The 17,059-nt window shown below is 39.4% G+C and overlaps 2 protein-coding genes across 11 annotated transcripts in view; one reads left to right on the top strand and one right to left on the bottom strand.

Annotated features, from left to right (window-relative positions):
• The first annotated feature begins 839 nt into the window (after positions 1 to 839).
• Positions 840 to 3,077, top strand: Nedd8 (Nedd8 ubiquitin like modifier). Its single transcript, XM_033468314.2, has 4 exons — positions 840 to 1,014; positions 1,092 to 1,109; positions 1,418 to 1,530; positions 2,084 to 3,077. Exons 1-4 carry the CDS (start codon positions 997 to 999, stop codon positions 2,169 to 2,171), a joined length of 237 nt encoding a protein of 78 aa, XP_033324205.1. The 5' UTR covers positions 840 to 996; the 3' UTR covers positions 2,172 to 3,077.
• The window catches only part of LOC117219280 (zinc finger and BTB domain-containing protein 6), a 41,263-nt gene continuing 25,717 nt past the window's right edge, over positions 1,514 to 17,059 (bottom strand). For 2 of the 10 annotated variants that reach the window (XM_033468299.2, XM_033468304.2), the window contains exon 6: positions 1,514 to 1,844. In XM_033468299.2, the coding sequence (XP_033324190.1) occupies positions 1,612 to 1,844 (233 nt within the window). In that variant the 3' untranslated portion in view covers positions 1,514 to 1,611. Of the gene's footprint in view, positions 1,845 to 3,072; positions 4,030 to 5,870; positions 9,326 to 10,710; positions 14,611 to 14,699; positions 15,204 to 17,059 lie in introns of those variants that run through there. The other 8 variants (XM_033468297.2, XM_033468302.2, XM_033468298.2 and 5 more) reach the window with 4 other exon arrangements.

The raw sequence follows: 17,059 nt of genomic DNA, 5'->3' as shown, positions 1-17,059 counted from the left end.
CCATTGTCAATCGATCTGAAATACCGATGCGGTAAAAAATTAATGATTTAGGTTGCTGATCCTCTTACTTAAAAATGAAGACTGATTACAGCGTCCTCTTCTTACGAATGACAATCAATGAAATCTCATTGGAGTGTGAAGAAAGTGTATTAGTGTAAATTACAAATAGATCTTGTTTACGACAGATACTTCGTTTCCACTTGTATTATAACCTTGGAATGCCCCAAGAAATTTTCGTAAACACATCTGTGCGATCGATCAATGGTCATGCAATCACCTGTATAAATAAAGGTACGCCTCCAAAAACTGTCAATTCTCCTGGCGCCACCAGGCTGGACAAATCTTCAATTCCGGTTCTGGGTGATTACAGAAACCTTGACCATGGTCATGAAGATTGTGATGCGTACTCGTTCCTTTTCTTCTCTCTAAAACTTAAAGCTTAGGATCTAAGACAAACCAGTCCCATATCTAATACTTCCTGTAGACCCCTAGTTGATTTGACTTTAAAGTTTAAACTTGAAAACAATAGCGAAGCATCAACATTTTTAAAACGTTCAACGTCAAGGTCACATTAGATATTCGAATCACATACGAGATGTACAAATAGATTAATTACCACGTGGTTAAGGACTTTCATTCACATGTGTAATGTGCATGATGTACTCATTCCTGTATAAGGTTATATGCGACACGAAAATACTAAATAAACATCGTACAATGAAATTTAAAATTTAAAATCATGCGTGCCAAGAAAACACACGGAGTAGTTAGTCTACAATAAAACGTATTTGTGATCACAAATGACACCACTATATGTGCAGAATTTAGGTTTTAAGTTCACAATTTACCGTCAGATGGGGACATGGTTGGCTTCAACCGACTATAGCAAAATTGCATTTTTTACTGTAAGCACAGGTGATCCACGGTATAAGTTTGTGTCAATATTTAATTTATAATCTCATAGTAATTACTCGATTACTTTATAACACGTGAAAGATGTTGATTAAAGTGAAGGTAAGAACAATCACCGGCGGAATTAAAGATACAATTTCTATAGTTCCAATGAAAAGTATATTCTAACCTTGTTTCAGACTCTCACGGGGAAAGAGGCAAGTAATTTGCAAAATATTATAAACGTTCCATTGATTCGCTGTTATGAGCGTGCTGTTATGTTTTCCAATGTACATCTCAAAAACAAGTAACAAGATCATTTTTTTCAGCAAGATTGTTTCTATCATTCGTGAATAGAAAACTTGACGTTCTGATGTATTGTTAATAACTAATCGATTTAACGAGTTTACATTTTTATATACATTGTGTCGTTATACCTTTATATTATATAAATACAGTATTTTGTTGAAAGATAGGCAAACTTGCAAGACTTACAGTTATCAAGAGTGTGTTGTTGTTCTCATAGATCGAAATAGATATAGAACCCACAGATAAAGTAGAAAGGATCAAGGAAAGGGTGGAAGAGAAGGAAGGTATACCTCCGCAACAGCAACGATTAATATTCTCTGGAAAGCAAATGTAGGTATAATTGCAAGTAGAAATATTTATACAGTTGTGTAAGAAACATGTTCTTCGTAGAGAGAATTAGGCTCGAATGCTTTATTTGTAGTCTTGAGTGGTATGAAAATTCTTGAAGCAAGGCGTTACGCATAATCCTACATTACAAAAAGCACAATAGTATCGAGATTCCTTTCTCAGTCCTCTAGTCGCGCAAACCTTACATCTTCTTGTAGCGTTCATCTTCTTTGGAGTCGATGGAACGTATTCTGGAAAGTGACTTTCCGTTGTCCTAATTGAACCTGACTCGTATAGTAGTTTCGGTGTCCATGTCCCTGTTCCATCAATCACGATGTTTCAACGTTATTTATTCAAGTTTTTTTTTTTATTTGTTTGTTTGTTTGTGAATCAAATGCATCTTATAATTACAATGAACTTATATAATTTGCATAAACCGTGCAACGTATTTGTGTCTTTGGGATTCGATTCGCGGTCAGAAACGTGGTTTCTTGGATATATCAGGGAAAATATACTATAGGATAAGTACAACTAAATGTTTTCTGTTGTTTACTAGGAGCGACGACAAAACGGCGCAAGACTATAAAGTTCAAGGTGGATCGGTATTGCATTTGGTACTCGCATTGAGGGGAGGCTTACAATAACGACATTCCTCAGTTTGATACGCTGACACGAACGTTAAAAAAAAATGTACAAGATCAGCCACGAAAATATTCAGATATTTTCCAACGTTACTACATGCGCGCTGTGCTTGCAAGGACTCAACGATCATCTTTGTTTCTCAATATGATTGAAGAACGGTTACATCTAGAATTGAAATAAATATTTAATAAAATAATTCATCCGTAGAGCCTTAGTGTTTCTCAGTTTCGATGATACGATACTCTCGACAGGATCCGTTTGCGCTACGAATGCGTATCGTTCTTTTTTGGTCTATCGGTAATACGAAACTTTTGAAAGCCGGTACAGAAACGAGACCCGATCCGAAAACAATTCGCTATTTATAATCTGCAATTCACAATTTCCAACTCACGATCGAACGGAAGATCGACCTGTCATTGTGCTCGTTCAGTTCCTATGATATTTGCTATTATGAGTGGCCAAACTCCACTTTGTTTTAAAAAATCGCTCGCAGATGTTGCAGTACGCGGTAGAAGGTCGTGTTTCTTCGTGTTTCGATGTTATGTGCCGTAGAAGAGCGTGCTGCGTCGTAAACGAAATACCGCATTTATCGCAGAATGATCCTGGCGAATGCAAACTCCATGCCGGTGTCCTTGCGTGTAACTCTATAAATTCATTTCTTCTTATAACTAACACTATATAACGAACAACATAGTTTTTGTTTTGTTTTGTTTTGTTTATTTATTTCTTATTCGAATTTTGACCCGTTCAATGCTTCGATCGTGTCTTTTTTCAAAATTACTCTACGATCGTTCATCGTTCACGTAAAATAATCAATAGCCATTTAAGTGCATTACTACCATTCACCTATCGATGCAAGATTGTAACTCGAACGAAGGAGGAAAACATTAAAATGTTGAAGCAAACGATGTCAGTGTGTTTATTGTTTTAAACGCAATTTGTTGGTTCGTTGGTGAATCGATAAATCGATACGAAGTAACGAGGACTTCGACGAACCGAGACTCTTAGATCTGCTCCTGTAAATCCTCGATCAACGATCCTCTCGATCCGAGATTACCTGTGTTTGGTCTAAAACTATATAGAACTTGACAAACAAAAAAACCAAACACTCGTAATCCGTTGATATCCAGATCAGCTTCTAAGAATCTCAGCGGTGATTTCACGAGCAATAAATTAGTTGAGAATTGTTTGTGCAGGTTCCCAGATTCGCGCAACGTGTAAGCACAACATTGTCAGACGCCAGTACTAATTAACCCTTAACGGTCGACCGTTTATATTGCTTCAGTTTATATGCCAGCAGTACGAAAAGATATTGTTGACAGTTAATCTTTAGCCGCCGAGATACCGTTTAATTACAGTATGCGTCAGCAGGGCCGAAAGAATATCGAATTGAATTCAGATAGAAACTACTTGTGACAATAAGAAACAGAAAGAGTATTTATTATGGAATTGATTTATTTGCATATGAAACAATGGTGTTAACACCTTGGGGGGGACTCTATACACTTTTCATGTTGTCAAGTCCGAGTTAGCCTTCGGCAATTTGATTTCTGAAAGTCGAGCACGCGAAGCTGTTTGGTCCAAAGTGTTGTAAAACGATCGAGCTTCTATTTCCTAAATGGAATTATTGCTTGAAGTTAAGTAGAGTGTGGTACTTTTCAAAGCAATCGCCAATGTGTAGCGGTGGATTTCCGATGCACGTCGAGCAATGTATAGAGGTTCGTCTTCTGCCTTTCATTCTGTCGGAACATACCCGACAATCATTTTTCTTACCCGAGCGAAGAATATGTAACCTCCCATCGAGTCGGTCCTTCATATGGGGAATGTTATGTTGGCTTTGCGATTGCATCTGTATGTTACCTGTAAGTTGAAAAATTAATATTTTTTAACGAACTGCAAATGCGTCGAGGACTTTTCGTGTTTCACAGTCACAGTTTCTCTATCTCCGTTTTACTCCAAGCGCCGAGTAAGGTAACCACCCGTTTTATCGTTCCAGGCTGCTAATAATTAATGTGTTTTTTTTTTGCGACAAGAAACTGCGTTTCCTCGATGCGGCAAACTTTAGCTCCTTCATTTCTGTAGGCACACCTCTTCCATGGTACTATGATCGTGCCGGTTGAACGACATATATCCTTTTCAGCGATTCTGTTGCTGATTCTGTGCCTCGTGTAATACCTATTGGCATACATACGATATCCTTGTCCGTCTTATCCATTGACTTCTTACACAATTTTGAACGTATTCTGGCAGCTTATATACGATATACAGGTAACTCTGGATTACTTAATCGTTCCGACGTTACACTTCCATGATAAGGAATGATAGAATAAATAGTGCGATTACTCGGTACACCATGGTTAGAAAGTTATAGCCGAAGGAAGCACAAGCCTTTTGAAAATATGTTTGGAAACGTTTGTCGGAAGAAGGGGTTTGTTTCGAACGGAGCATCCAAAAAATAAATTTCTCTCTGGTAAACGTGTTTCTATATAAAGGAATATAACTTACTTTCGTTCGTTCGTCAATGTTCGTGCTTATCGTTTAATAGAGGCATGGTATTCATTCTTGCGATGAAACCGCAAGGAATTCTCTCTTTTCAACATTCCTCCGTGTATTCCAAATAGATCTTATGGTTCGAACCTGTGCAGTTAATCGATCGTTTGCACATTCATTTGTATCCTGTATACAATATTATTTATGGGATCGTCGGCAAAAAATAATTGGAAAAATCGTATCGCTTTTGTAATTCCTTCGTGAAAGATATCTCGATCACTGTCGATATCCGTAACGTCATCCCAACAATTCTCATCGACATTCTTATTCCAATCGGTAATTCTCGTCGCTACTGCTTCAAAGACGTCGAACTTTTTTTTCTTCGTTTCGCTGTTATCGCTGTCACAGTCAGAATCAGACTCAGAATCCTCGATGCAAACGTTTGCATTTGAAACTATGCGAATGAAACTCCTATCCTTCTTCGCTGGTGCTAATTTCATTTCCGTATTAAGGGTATACGTACGTTTCGTGATTTCGCTGGCCGGTAAGGAAACATTGTTAAGAGTAAATAATAAGCGAATAAATAAGCAACGACTAAATAATAAGTGTATTAGCACTGAAATTGGCAAATTGTACTAGAACGACAAACGAACATGATGACACGATAGATCTAGAGTCAAATGCATAACTAAACAGTGACTAGTGAATAAATCGACGCTCTTGGTCGGTCGACGATGCAATATTCATACTGTTCTCGCAGCATTTAACACTAGTACCACCCAGCCCTAAACGCTGCTAATGTATATTATTTTATAACAATGCCAAGACTGGATCCATTACAATTTCGTATGATTTATATTATAATATACACTTCAACAAAGAAGCGTACCTAAAAGTTTCTCCCAGAAATATTTTTACAACGTCAGGAAAATTGTAAAAGAAAAAAATATTGAATACAAAATATTAATATATATTAAATAAATTAAATATTAATATAAATATTAATATAAATTAAATAAAAAAATATTGATAGTTCTAGTGTTAAATACAACAGTCGCTGCTAATGGAAATTCTTGGCGGTCATTTCTGGTTCTCTGGGGGTAAATGCGACCGTTAAGGGTTAAAAGTACGCCGAAGCACGCACGCTGTATACCGTATACGCTCTCGCGACGTCCTCCACGTTCCGCCGTGAAAAACATCAATACTGAAGCTTCCATTGTAAATCGATTTATTTACATTGCTGTAATAACATTTCAAAGCATAGTTTTTTTTTTTGTTTTTATACCGCTTCTCCTTTGAAGTTCACTTACAAGCTCACAATGAAGTACGTACACGTAACAGAATCTCTCGAAACGAAACGAAAAGTTTGCGACGATCGACGGTATCTGCGGCGGTCGCATTATGCGATCTGCGCGTTCAAGTACATCATAGTTTCCCAACATGGCGGCCAAACGTTCAAATTCGGTTCCCAGTTATTTGCAGTCGAACTGTTCGCCCGCTGCGAGCCTACAACGTGTCTAACTTCGAAATAACAACCCCGCAAGAAACCATTAGGCTACGTTACCCTAAAAACCTCGTTTTAACACTTAGCCAACCGCTCGTGCGCCACAGTCGCGTTTTTCTTTTGTAAAAAGATCTTTACCGCTCATATCAGAACAGAAAAAATTGATTTCAAACGATCAACTACATTCAATGGTGATGATATCCTATATTATATACATAGTTTATACAAAACATGGAATTAAAAATAAATAACATAATAAACATTTTCTTAATTCACGTAAAACCTAAAATTACAGATAAATTATATAATTTCAAGTTTTATGTAGCTTTAGTATATTTTATTAAAGTGTGGTAACGTTCGAAACAGGAAAGTATATGTAACGAAACGTTACAAAACTGGCAAATATAACGCGTATACCCATTGTTTTCCATTAACGGAACGTACTCGACATTTTCAGTGAGGATATTATTTTTTATCGCCTGTCACGATCGGTACAAGTTCGTGCCTCTTGAAATCCTGCGACAGGTCTTATCCTTTTCGTTGTGTGTTCAGTGATTCTTACTCTAAGATGTCTAAATCTTGATATTCGCGTTCTTCTATCGATTCTATCGCAACGCGAAGCAGAAACTTTTTATACGTCATTCTGTTATTATCTGATCTTTTTTTTGTGACTTTAAAAACGCGTTAAAAAGAGCAGCATTCGAGAAAATATAACACTGCTTTCTTCGTCCGTTTCGTGCATTTCCGAAGAATATTATAGTATGACATATAATTGGTCTGCACGACCGACACCTTTCATATATTTGTCGTAGCAGTGGTAAATGTAAAGAACTGCGGTGAACTAGAACTCAGGTCTAACTAAATAACAAAAAAAAGATCCGATCAACAATGTATAGAAGGCAACGCGTTGCTAAGAGAAAGGTGAGAGAGGTCTCCCCAGCGGCTTATTTCAAAGCCGGCAGATCTCACCATTCGGTTGGCTGAGTGTTAAATTAGATATTTTACGTAAGTGTCGTATTTGAACGAAATACGAAGAAAAAATCAAACGTGTACGGTATAATCGAAGTAGCCTGCACGCTTTTCGAAGAGATTGGCAACAGCTAAAACTGGTTAAGTAGAAGCCCTAGATTATTTGATCGTCGATTTGGAAAGTGCTGTCACCGCCCCGATAGACAAAGCGCAAAGATTCTTGGGATCTCCAAAGGATGCTGCGAGCCAAAGAAGTTTGGGAGACTATGAGGCACGCGGTGCGTCGGAACGAAAAAAAAAGATCTTACCGAAATATATATATATATATATGTATAATATAGTATACCGTGTGTGTCTGTCTGCTGTCCTGTGTGTATGCGTGTGCTATTCACCCGTGTCATGCTTCGTTCGCGAACACTGTCTGACACTCGCCGGACGATTGTTTTGTTTGTTGCAAACTAATCGTTTCTCGTAAATGCACTGACTCTCTTGGATACGACGGACGAAGCATCGTTCGATATCGGTACGACTACGAAACGGTGCCCGTGAGAATGGCCAAAGCTGTCTCTCTGTCTAGATCTGTTCAATTCAAATTGGTGAAATCGCTCGGCCGGCCTATCCCACGGCGGCACGATACAAACTTACACACCGTCGCTCTACATACCTTACTGACTAAGAATTACGAGCTAAGAGAAATACGTCTCGCACCAATCAAGTACATGTTCCGCTTGACATTCGATTAATTACAACGCGACGAATCCGACGCGATTGATTCCACGGAAAGAGTAGCTCTCTCTCTCTCTCTCTCTTTTTTTCTTTCTCTCTTTCTCTCTTTTGTTCTCCCACACGTTCGTTCGATTTCTCAGGCTCTCGGACGCGCTCGACTGCGCCCATTCGTTTTTCTAGCTTTTTTTTCTCTTCATCGAAGCTTCGTGCGATTCTTAACAGCGAACAACTACGCTTTTTAATCTACGTAATTCTACGACTAAGTGCTTTATCCTGCGACAAACGCATTGTTCGGCAAGGGAAATGAAGAAAAGAACTCTGCACGGTACACGCTTGCTCGTCGAGGGAACGGCGCGCGGTGGTCGATTTTCATAGAAAATGGTAGAGAAATGTGAAAGAAATTGTTTTGGATAAAGTGGATAACTGTTACTGTAGGTAAATTTATTATTGTCCAATACGTATACTTTTTCTAATAACTGGAAAAACTGAAACAATTCGGGATTACTTAAATTTTCAACAATCATGTTTCTCTTCTGTCAAAATAACCATGCGCCTGATTGTTTAAACAACCAAAAATAATGGTTTCACAATCGATTCTAAAAAGACTGCGGATCTGTACGCAAAATAAAAATTGACTGCGTCAATTGCAAGACGTAGGAGCCAAGTGCGATCTCGTTACTCTTTTTAAATAATTTTCATAAGTTGTCATTAACACATCAACATTTTTAGTTTCTTTCTATTTCTTCACTGTTATGTTTCGCCTATAGATTTTCCCCATAAATGCGTACACTTCGCAGTGTAATTACGATAATGGAAGAATTAGCTAGAAAGCGGATGAAATACGGCAAACAATTTGAATATTGGTACGTAACTTCGTTGGAATCTGTTACAGTGAATTCTTTCTTAACCCCTTAACGCGCATTTTTTTTTTTTGAAAAAAAACCGGTCAAAAAAATCAATTTTTTTTTTTATGTAGAAAAACACAATTTAGAACATCGTCTTGGCAAAAAAATTAAACAAATACAAAAATAATCAAAATTATAATTTTAATTTTGGATTTTGATCCACATTGCAGAAAAGAGCCGAATATTGCAATGTTACACGTACATCGACATTTTTTATCTTTCTTTTCGAATTGCTATTTCGGAAAAAACATATTTTTATCGGTGAAAATATTTATTCATACTCTTACAACATAAATAATAATAATACTAGTATTTATTTAAAAAAATTATTCAAAATTTTCTTTTGTATGATATACTTCGAAGCAAGGTGCAGCACATAGCCCAACATTGCAAGTATTACACATGTAACGACTCTCTTTTCTTTTCCTTTTTCCTTTGCTATCCCTTTTAGCACAACACACAGCGCAATATCTTGTGGGAGCTTCTTTTTTTGGTGTTGGTGGAACAAAACTGGGAAAATGACGTTCCGTTAGTCGTAGAATTCCAGAAGATTTTGGTCTAACTATAAAAGAAGAGAAACAAGTGTTTGATATTTCACGACTAAATCGTAAAATATAAGAAACAATAGCCTTTATATATAAATTCACGAAAATACTATGACGGATTGTGTAGTCAGTCGAAGTTTACGAAAATACTACGACGGATCGCAGTCAGTCGTCACGAGTGCAGAAATGCAAGAATGCAGTCTTGTGTATCAAACTGTATATAAAACAAAAGAAAGCACCTACGGCGCGCAAAGATAAGTGTATCTTTATAGACAGTCAGTCATTTTGTGTGATTACAGAAAGTAAAATTGAGTATATTGGATATTTATACGATTGGTATGATTTCTAATTTTCAGAATATTATTATTATTATTGTTGTTGTTGTTGTTGTTGTTATTATTATTATTATTACGTTTTATTTTACATTATATTTTAGTAAAATATATATTGAAAAATGAGCGAATCAGAATCTGAATCTGAATACGCTGTCGGAAAGCGGCTCAGAAGAAAGTGATAAGTATAGTAGCGATTCTGAAGATAGTTCAGAAGAAGATATAGCCGTTGATTGGAAATAGATAAAGCAATATCCAACCAAATCCACATCCTCGAAGGTCTCCATTTGTTACCGTCCCTGATTCAACTTTTCTTTTGGTGGAGAATTTTGATATGCTGCGCTTTTGTTCCATGGGAAAAGGCTATATTTTATTCCTGAATAAATAAGTGTTATAGCTTACAATCCCATGTAAATGATAAATATCAATAAAACGATTTTTTTTCTTTGCTCTCACATCGTTATTTTCAATTCTCGATTATATTCGAATGTGTGAAAAATTATAGCAGCATAAAATACAACGCCGCTCGAATTATCTCGAGTGTGCACAGTTTGGCCTGTTTAGCGCGCTCGAATTGACTCGAGCGTACAAGTTAAGGGGTTAATCTAAAAATAGCTGCGAGTTCTTTCGAGTTCCTCTTAGTTCTATTGTCTGAGAGCCATAAACAACGTCATGCTTTGCATAACATTAGACCCTCTGATAACAAGTCACATGGATTTACCAATACAAAAAAAAGGTAGAAATCGATAATAACGTTATGTCATTACCTGACAGAAATGATACACGTGTCCCATTTTTAAAACGAATCGACCACTGCGCGGCGTGTTCAATAATCCGGCGAATTCATCTTGCATACATCATTCAGCGAAATCGACGAAAAAAGTACACTCGCGCGCGCACAATCGATCGATCTCGTTCGAAACTATAATAACAGCGGCACTGCCGATCTACGTGATCGAAAGAGAAACATAAACAAAAATCGAACTTTCGAAACCTTTCTCTAAGAGGCTCGTGCTTTTCTCTTCTTCTTTTCATTTTGTTTGCTTATCATCGTAATTATCAATTACACGTCAATGAAACATTGTTTATTTATTGGATATAATATAACAACGTACACATAGGGCTTATAGCATAAGATACTCAAGCAACGTTGATCATTGGAAATCGAACGAATCGCAATAAAGCGGTACACAATATAGCCAATACGTAAAAGTTCGACTTTTTCAATCGATCGTTAAATCGCGATCACAAAAGAGAGCTTTTTTCGCAAGCTCGCGAGAAAGCTGCGAGCTTTTCCGAAATCTGTTCCGATCATCCCACGCGTTCGTGTTCTCTTCGGTTGACCCGAGAGCTCCCGGGTTCGAAATATTCGCGTTTGGTTCTTCTCGACATCGAGGAAACTGAAGTTGGAGCGAATGCGAAGGACCACGGCGTACGAATGAGAGGTGGACCGAGTACGGTTGCCCCGCCCCAAAATCTCTGTGACGCTAAAAGTTCGCTTCCGCGAGTTCCCGCGGGAGGCGCTGGCGAAACATCGGTACTCATCGATACATCATTTTCTTAACCCTCTGCTGTCACGCTGGGTCGAAATTGGGTCCACATTTTGTCTTCGAAAATATAATATTAACCTTTGGACGGCGAACATTCTCGAGCGTTTATATGGCAGATCCGTGCTAGATCCGTTCAGATCTTTACGATTAATTTTCATTCGTACATTATTAAAACCTCTTTGTCGAGACCAGAGTTAATCCTTTCATTAGTTTCAATGTTAATAGTTAGCAACTACATGTGACCGCCACAAAATTAGAATTTAGATGGAATGTTTGTGAATCAGGGTCCAAATGGACCCGGCACTCGTCATCCGAGAGTTCAAAGTTAATTCAATATACTTAGAAGTGAGACATCGAGTTCTAACAAAGAAAACGATGTTCTAGAACGTTCAAATTATATTCTCAAAATTTTTTTGGTCTCGATAGCGTCGCTAGGTTATGAGCGACAGCTGTTTGAAAATTGTACGACACACGTGTTTCGCATAGCGTTAAATTACATTTGTATAAGTGCGATACTACTACAGTGGTGTTACTGTGGTGACCACCGCAGGCACTCGTACACACACAGTAGAAACCCTCGACGATAGTACGGAAGTTATCTCAAGCGCCTAGCGGTCTATATCAGAAGTAAACTTTTAAGGTCGCAGGAGTGGGGATAAAGTCGGCCCAGCTCTGCTCCTTGCACCGTGAAAGCGGTCCACCGACCAACGGTCGAAACCACGGAGTGGAGTCGAAAGGTGTTCGATCGAAATCGAAAGTCTCTCGGGGAAATGGCGTTTTTCGGTAATAGGGGGAGGGGGGGCGCAAGCAACGAAAGGGTCGTAGCCGTAGAACGGATTCGCAGCTTCCACGCACCGGATCGTACGATCCTCGAAATTCTGTTGCATTCGAAAATGTTCTTCGAATCCCGTACACACAGAGACAATGTTTACACGAGGCCACCGGCGAAAAGAACAAAGGAATAAAATTGTCGGTTCTCTTATAGTCTCTTATACGCGTTCAACTGTGGTAAACATCTGGAAAGTCAATACTGTAAATCTGTAAAACTATTCGAGTGTAAGGCACTGTCTATGCGCTCCATCGAAGCAGCTAAAATCCATCTTGGTCGCAACGAAAAGGTCGATTATGCGAACAACGGACGTGTAAACAGAGTCGGTGCAACATTCCGATTGATTTTTTTCTTTTCTTCTCCATAACGTGACCCGCGTTCGTAACACTGTAATTCATTCTTTCTCTCTTTCTCTCTGTCTGTCTCTATCGTTCTCTCTCTCTCTCTCTCTCTCTCTCTCTCTGTTTTTCTTTCTCTCTATTGATATGGACATCTCACAATGTAGTCTCTATACGCTATTTATTTGTCAACTAACGTAGAATATTCGTTTTACGCGTCATTGGTAACGATCGCTCGTCGAGCAACTGTTTCATCATGTCGTTCTCGGTCTCCAAGAAACTATATATATATATATGTATACCCTAAGCTTCTTTGCGAACGCAACATCGATCGGACAAAATCTGTCGTCGCCGGCGATTTCGAATGCGACAAGAGCAATCGGGCGATGTTTCAGCGACGGTACAGTAACGAAGCGCCGTACATTAATGACTAGAATCGATACGGAATCGAAGATGAGCTTGCACACTCTTAACTAAAGATATCGTGTTCCGGGTACGCGAGGCTAGGCGAGAACTCGCGCTTTGTTCGAAACAAAGGTGTATCTCCCCCGATCGGCGAAATCGCGAGCGGGGAAAGGAAACGTAACGGTTAGAGCTAATTGTAGGTCCGGTCGTTCGCGTCGGTAGTTCGTCGAGGGAACAGCGTAAAACGTATCGTATCGTTGCAAGCTGTTGGACGTTGCACACTACGAATCTGAGATCGGCGAACGATAAATAAATTAAGTCTCATGTTACTGTCCTCGTAATTCTGCTTCGAAAGTCCAAGGATCCTCGCGGCGGACGGTTAACGCCAACAATTACGAGCACGCGACGCAACGGGTGTCCAAGAAGAAAGTCATCGTAACGACGTATTCCGAAGTACCGTCTTCGACGCGCGCGACCGCGAAACGAATTCTGCTCCGCATCGATCGCGTTCAGCCTTCGCACGGACAGTTTTTTCGTGGAAAATCTACCGGGCGAGTTCGACCCTTCGCTGGTACACGATTTCCGCGAAAACGACGACTGGTGGGAACATCGAATGAAAACTGCCGTGTGAACGTGTTAACGTGTTAAACCCACCGAGCTCTTTTAGTAACTTAACGTGTGTTGTTTTATAACGATGAAAAAACTGCACGCATAAATTCAACCAATTGCGTGGAAATTCGACCTTGCGCTTTTAACATTCGGAAGAGCGGCTGCTGATCCGTTATATTTTTATTTTTAAGATCGTAAATGGTCAAATCAATTGACCTGCTCTTTTACGCGCTGTTGGTTTTTTATTTCGCCCCGTCTGCTTTAACTACTGCATCGATCACTTGGTCATCTGTAGTGTTAATATAATTGTAAGAAAAAAGAAACGTTTTTAATACGCTCGCTACCATTTAACCGATTTTCTCCAAATTGGTTTACTTTTTATCGCCGATGTGCAAAGTGAGAAGAATCGATTTCGATCTTTCTCATTTATCATGCTTATGTCCACAATAACGCGATAAACATTAGCGGTCTCGCAGACCGCTTTTAATAGGTGCAGTAGTTAAGGTTTCAAGTCTCGCTTCGGCGCTACAAATCCAACAACTCGCGTTACCACTTTCGCTAATAACTGCTACAACAACCTCCAATAACTAACGACCTATTTGAGGCGTTACTTTAGATGTATTTCGCAGATCTACATGTTCCAAGAACGTTGCAACTTCCGCACTCGTTCAATAATCTATGCAAACTAATGCGGTTTCCCCGTTTACTAATAAATAAATATCCGTGTCCGTTCAAACTTTCGCCATTTTTATTATAATGTATGCGTGCTTGGGTCAAGGAATTTATTCGATAACGTTCTACCACAGAGCGTGCATAATATCAGCAACTTTGAAACATAAATTGTAAAATCGGCTCGGTAGGTTTTTAGCGTCAATCTATCTCTAGATAAACGCTGTCGATTTGATTCCTAGCTAGCGTATAATATAACAAAATAATATCGAAGTTTTCATAGAACACGACACGAAAGCACAATGATGTTGAAGCCACCGGCGAGCCCGATATAAATACCAGTCAAGGGTTGATCGCTTTTCCATTCCAACGAAACGTACTCTATATTCCGTGCTAGGCTTCGGCGTGCGGAGTTCGGCAATTTAGTCGACGGACGCGCAAGCGTCGCCCGCGAATCGAACGAAGGTGGATTCAAGAAGACGGGGGAACGGTCGACGTAGTTTGTTGTTGTTGTTGTTGTTGTTGTTGTTGTCGCTGTTGTTGTTGTTGTTGTTGTTGCTGCTGCTGCTGCTGTATTCGACGCGAATGAAAAGGAAACGAAATGAAACGAAACGTAACGTAACGTAACGTAAACGACGACGGAAAGGAAAAATATTACATTATATATATTATATAATATATATTATTTTATATATTATTTATAATATTATATATTGTATATATATAATATATATTATATATAATATAAAAATTATAGTTAAACCGGTGGAGAATCGACGCGCGAGTACTCGACGGGAGGGTAAAGAAAAAAAGAAAAAAACAGAAAGAAACCAGGGCGGAGCGAGAAGCATGTTCCTCGGCGCATCAACATTTTTAAATCTACGAGTCCAATTCGTTTTTCGAGCTGCGCTGCTTCTGGATCGTTTTTTGCAATTGCATGTTATGTTTCAGACGCATGTGACGCCGCAGGTCGGTTCTACGACTGAGAGTGGTGTGACATAGGATGCAGGTTGTCTGGTTGCGATGCACTTCAAGGTGCTGGGTCAGCGAAGCAAGGTGCTTGTAAACGCTTCCGCAGAGTCTGCACGAAAAACGCCCTGGACCCTGCATCACCACTTGACCAGTTGTATCGCCAACATGCTTCCGATTGCGTCCCACCCCCCCTGCAACACATTAACAGCCACGTCACCCGCCGATTCCTCATTCCTTGGTTTCTAATCAATTACATTGATCAATCAGTCAGACAATGGGGGGGACAGTAACACGTGTAACACAGACTATGATGCTCGTTGCTCTACCTGTGCTTGCCCGTTACAGTTGATAACCGGCGTAGTCGGGGAAATAAGTTACGCAAGGAGTGGGGGCAGGCGACGCATGCGCCGGGAGTCCCGCGCAACGGTGCGGCGCGCCTTCCGGGTGTACGTTAGAATTCCGAACTACGATCGCGATGCGACGTAAGGCCTCTGCGCGATTGCAGTTCGGAATTATAACCGGTCTGCGGATCTTTATGCAAACTAAAAGTTGTCTAAATTAATTGTAAGCGATATAAATTGAATGAAAATATATCTTTTCCCTTTTAACAATCGCAATAAGTTGAAGATAATGTAACAATATCCTTAAATTCTTCCGATGTCTTTTCAATTTTCTACTCGGCCTGTTCACTTTTTCTCATAAATGCATAAAATCCGCAGTCTAAGTATAACGGTCACGCGGTAGACGCGCCACGTCGCTGTGCGGGATTCTCGGCGCATGCGTCGCCTGCCCCCACTCCTTGCGTAACTTATTATTTCGACTACGCTGGTGATACCTCGACTCCTGCAAACCTTCTTGGCTCGCTCCGTTACCGCGAATAGAAGGAGAGATTGCTTTTCTCTGATTGACTGACGACTCAATGCTAAGATTCACTGCGGGTCGGATGCGCAGTGAAAAGGCGGGGATACAAGAGCTTCCTTAGAGAGGGAGGGCAATCTTGCAGGAGTCGAGGCATTACCACACAACTTTCCCTCGTTAGCGTCGCATTTTTCTCCCCGTGCAGCTAATAAGAAATTCTCGCCCGGCAGCCGTGCGACGCTAACCAAGGAACACTGTACCTACTGTTACCGCGCCTGTTGTCTCGCCACCATCGGATCGTGGATCCTCGGTTCATTCGGACGATCAACCGACGATCGCACTTTCCAATCAATTTTCACTTTCCGTTGCGTTCCGATAATCGGTGGCCGATTCGCGATTCAGGTTCCCGAAGTGAACAATTTTCAAAGCATTGCTTGTGCTGTGCGAACGTTTCTTGTGCACTATTCTATAATATAAATTACACCGGGTACATCTTCTCTTTTATTAATATCTTTGAGCATGGTTCTTTTTTTTAATTTTTAATTTTTTTAATTTACGACTATTTGGATTGGAAAGATACATTCGTGAGTTGTTGCTTGCGAAAAATATTGCAATAACACTCGTTAAAAATCAGAATGAACGTCTTATTGTTACTTCCATAAGCTAATGTCAAAAAAACGACGAACACTTTGACTGTGCCGCGTCACCAGTACTTGGGTGACAGAATTATAATACTCAAGTTTGGAAATTCATTTGCAACGCTAATGTACCACAATTTCCTAATATTATCCAAAATAATACAAAGCAGTTTTGCCGACATTTTATACATATGAAATTGAATTTCGTGACTCGTGCAACAACAAATTTGATGATCAAAATTATATTGAAACGTGACATGATAATTTTTAATGATGCTTTAGAGTCACCACTCGACTGCAAAAAGTTAATATAATTTATTATTATTATTATTATTATAATTCGATGGAATACTTAATTGTATGAAATTGTCGAGATTGCAACGTGGCGGTCAAAGTGTTCAAAATTGTCGAAACATTATTTAGACGTTATTATATCGTATCTCGATGTTTACAGTATTGCGAGAAAACAAGAAACATTGAGGAGCGTTCATGAAAGAATAGTTTCGGGCAAGAAACGTTCGCTTCTGCGATTGTTTGCGCAAGAAATGTTG

Source organism: Megalopta genalis, chromosome 2 (genome assembly GCF_051020955.1).
Source record: "Megalopta genalis isolate 19385.01 chromosome 2, iyMegGena1_principal, whole genome shotgun sequence".
In the NCBI taxonomy this organism is placed as follows: Eukaryota; Metazoa; Arthropoda; class Insecta; order Hymenoptera; family Halictidae; genus Megalopta; species Megalopta genalis.
The sequence above is the reverse complement of the archived record's forward strand: the minus strand, read 5'-3'. Positions and strand labels throughout refer to the sequence as shown.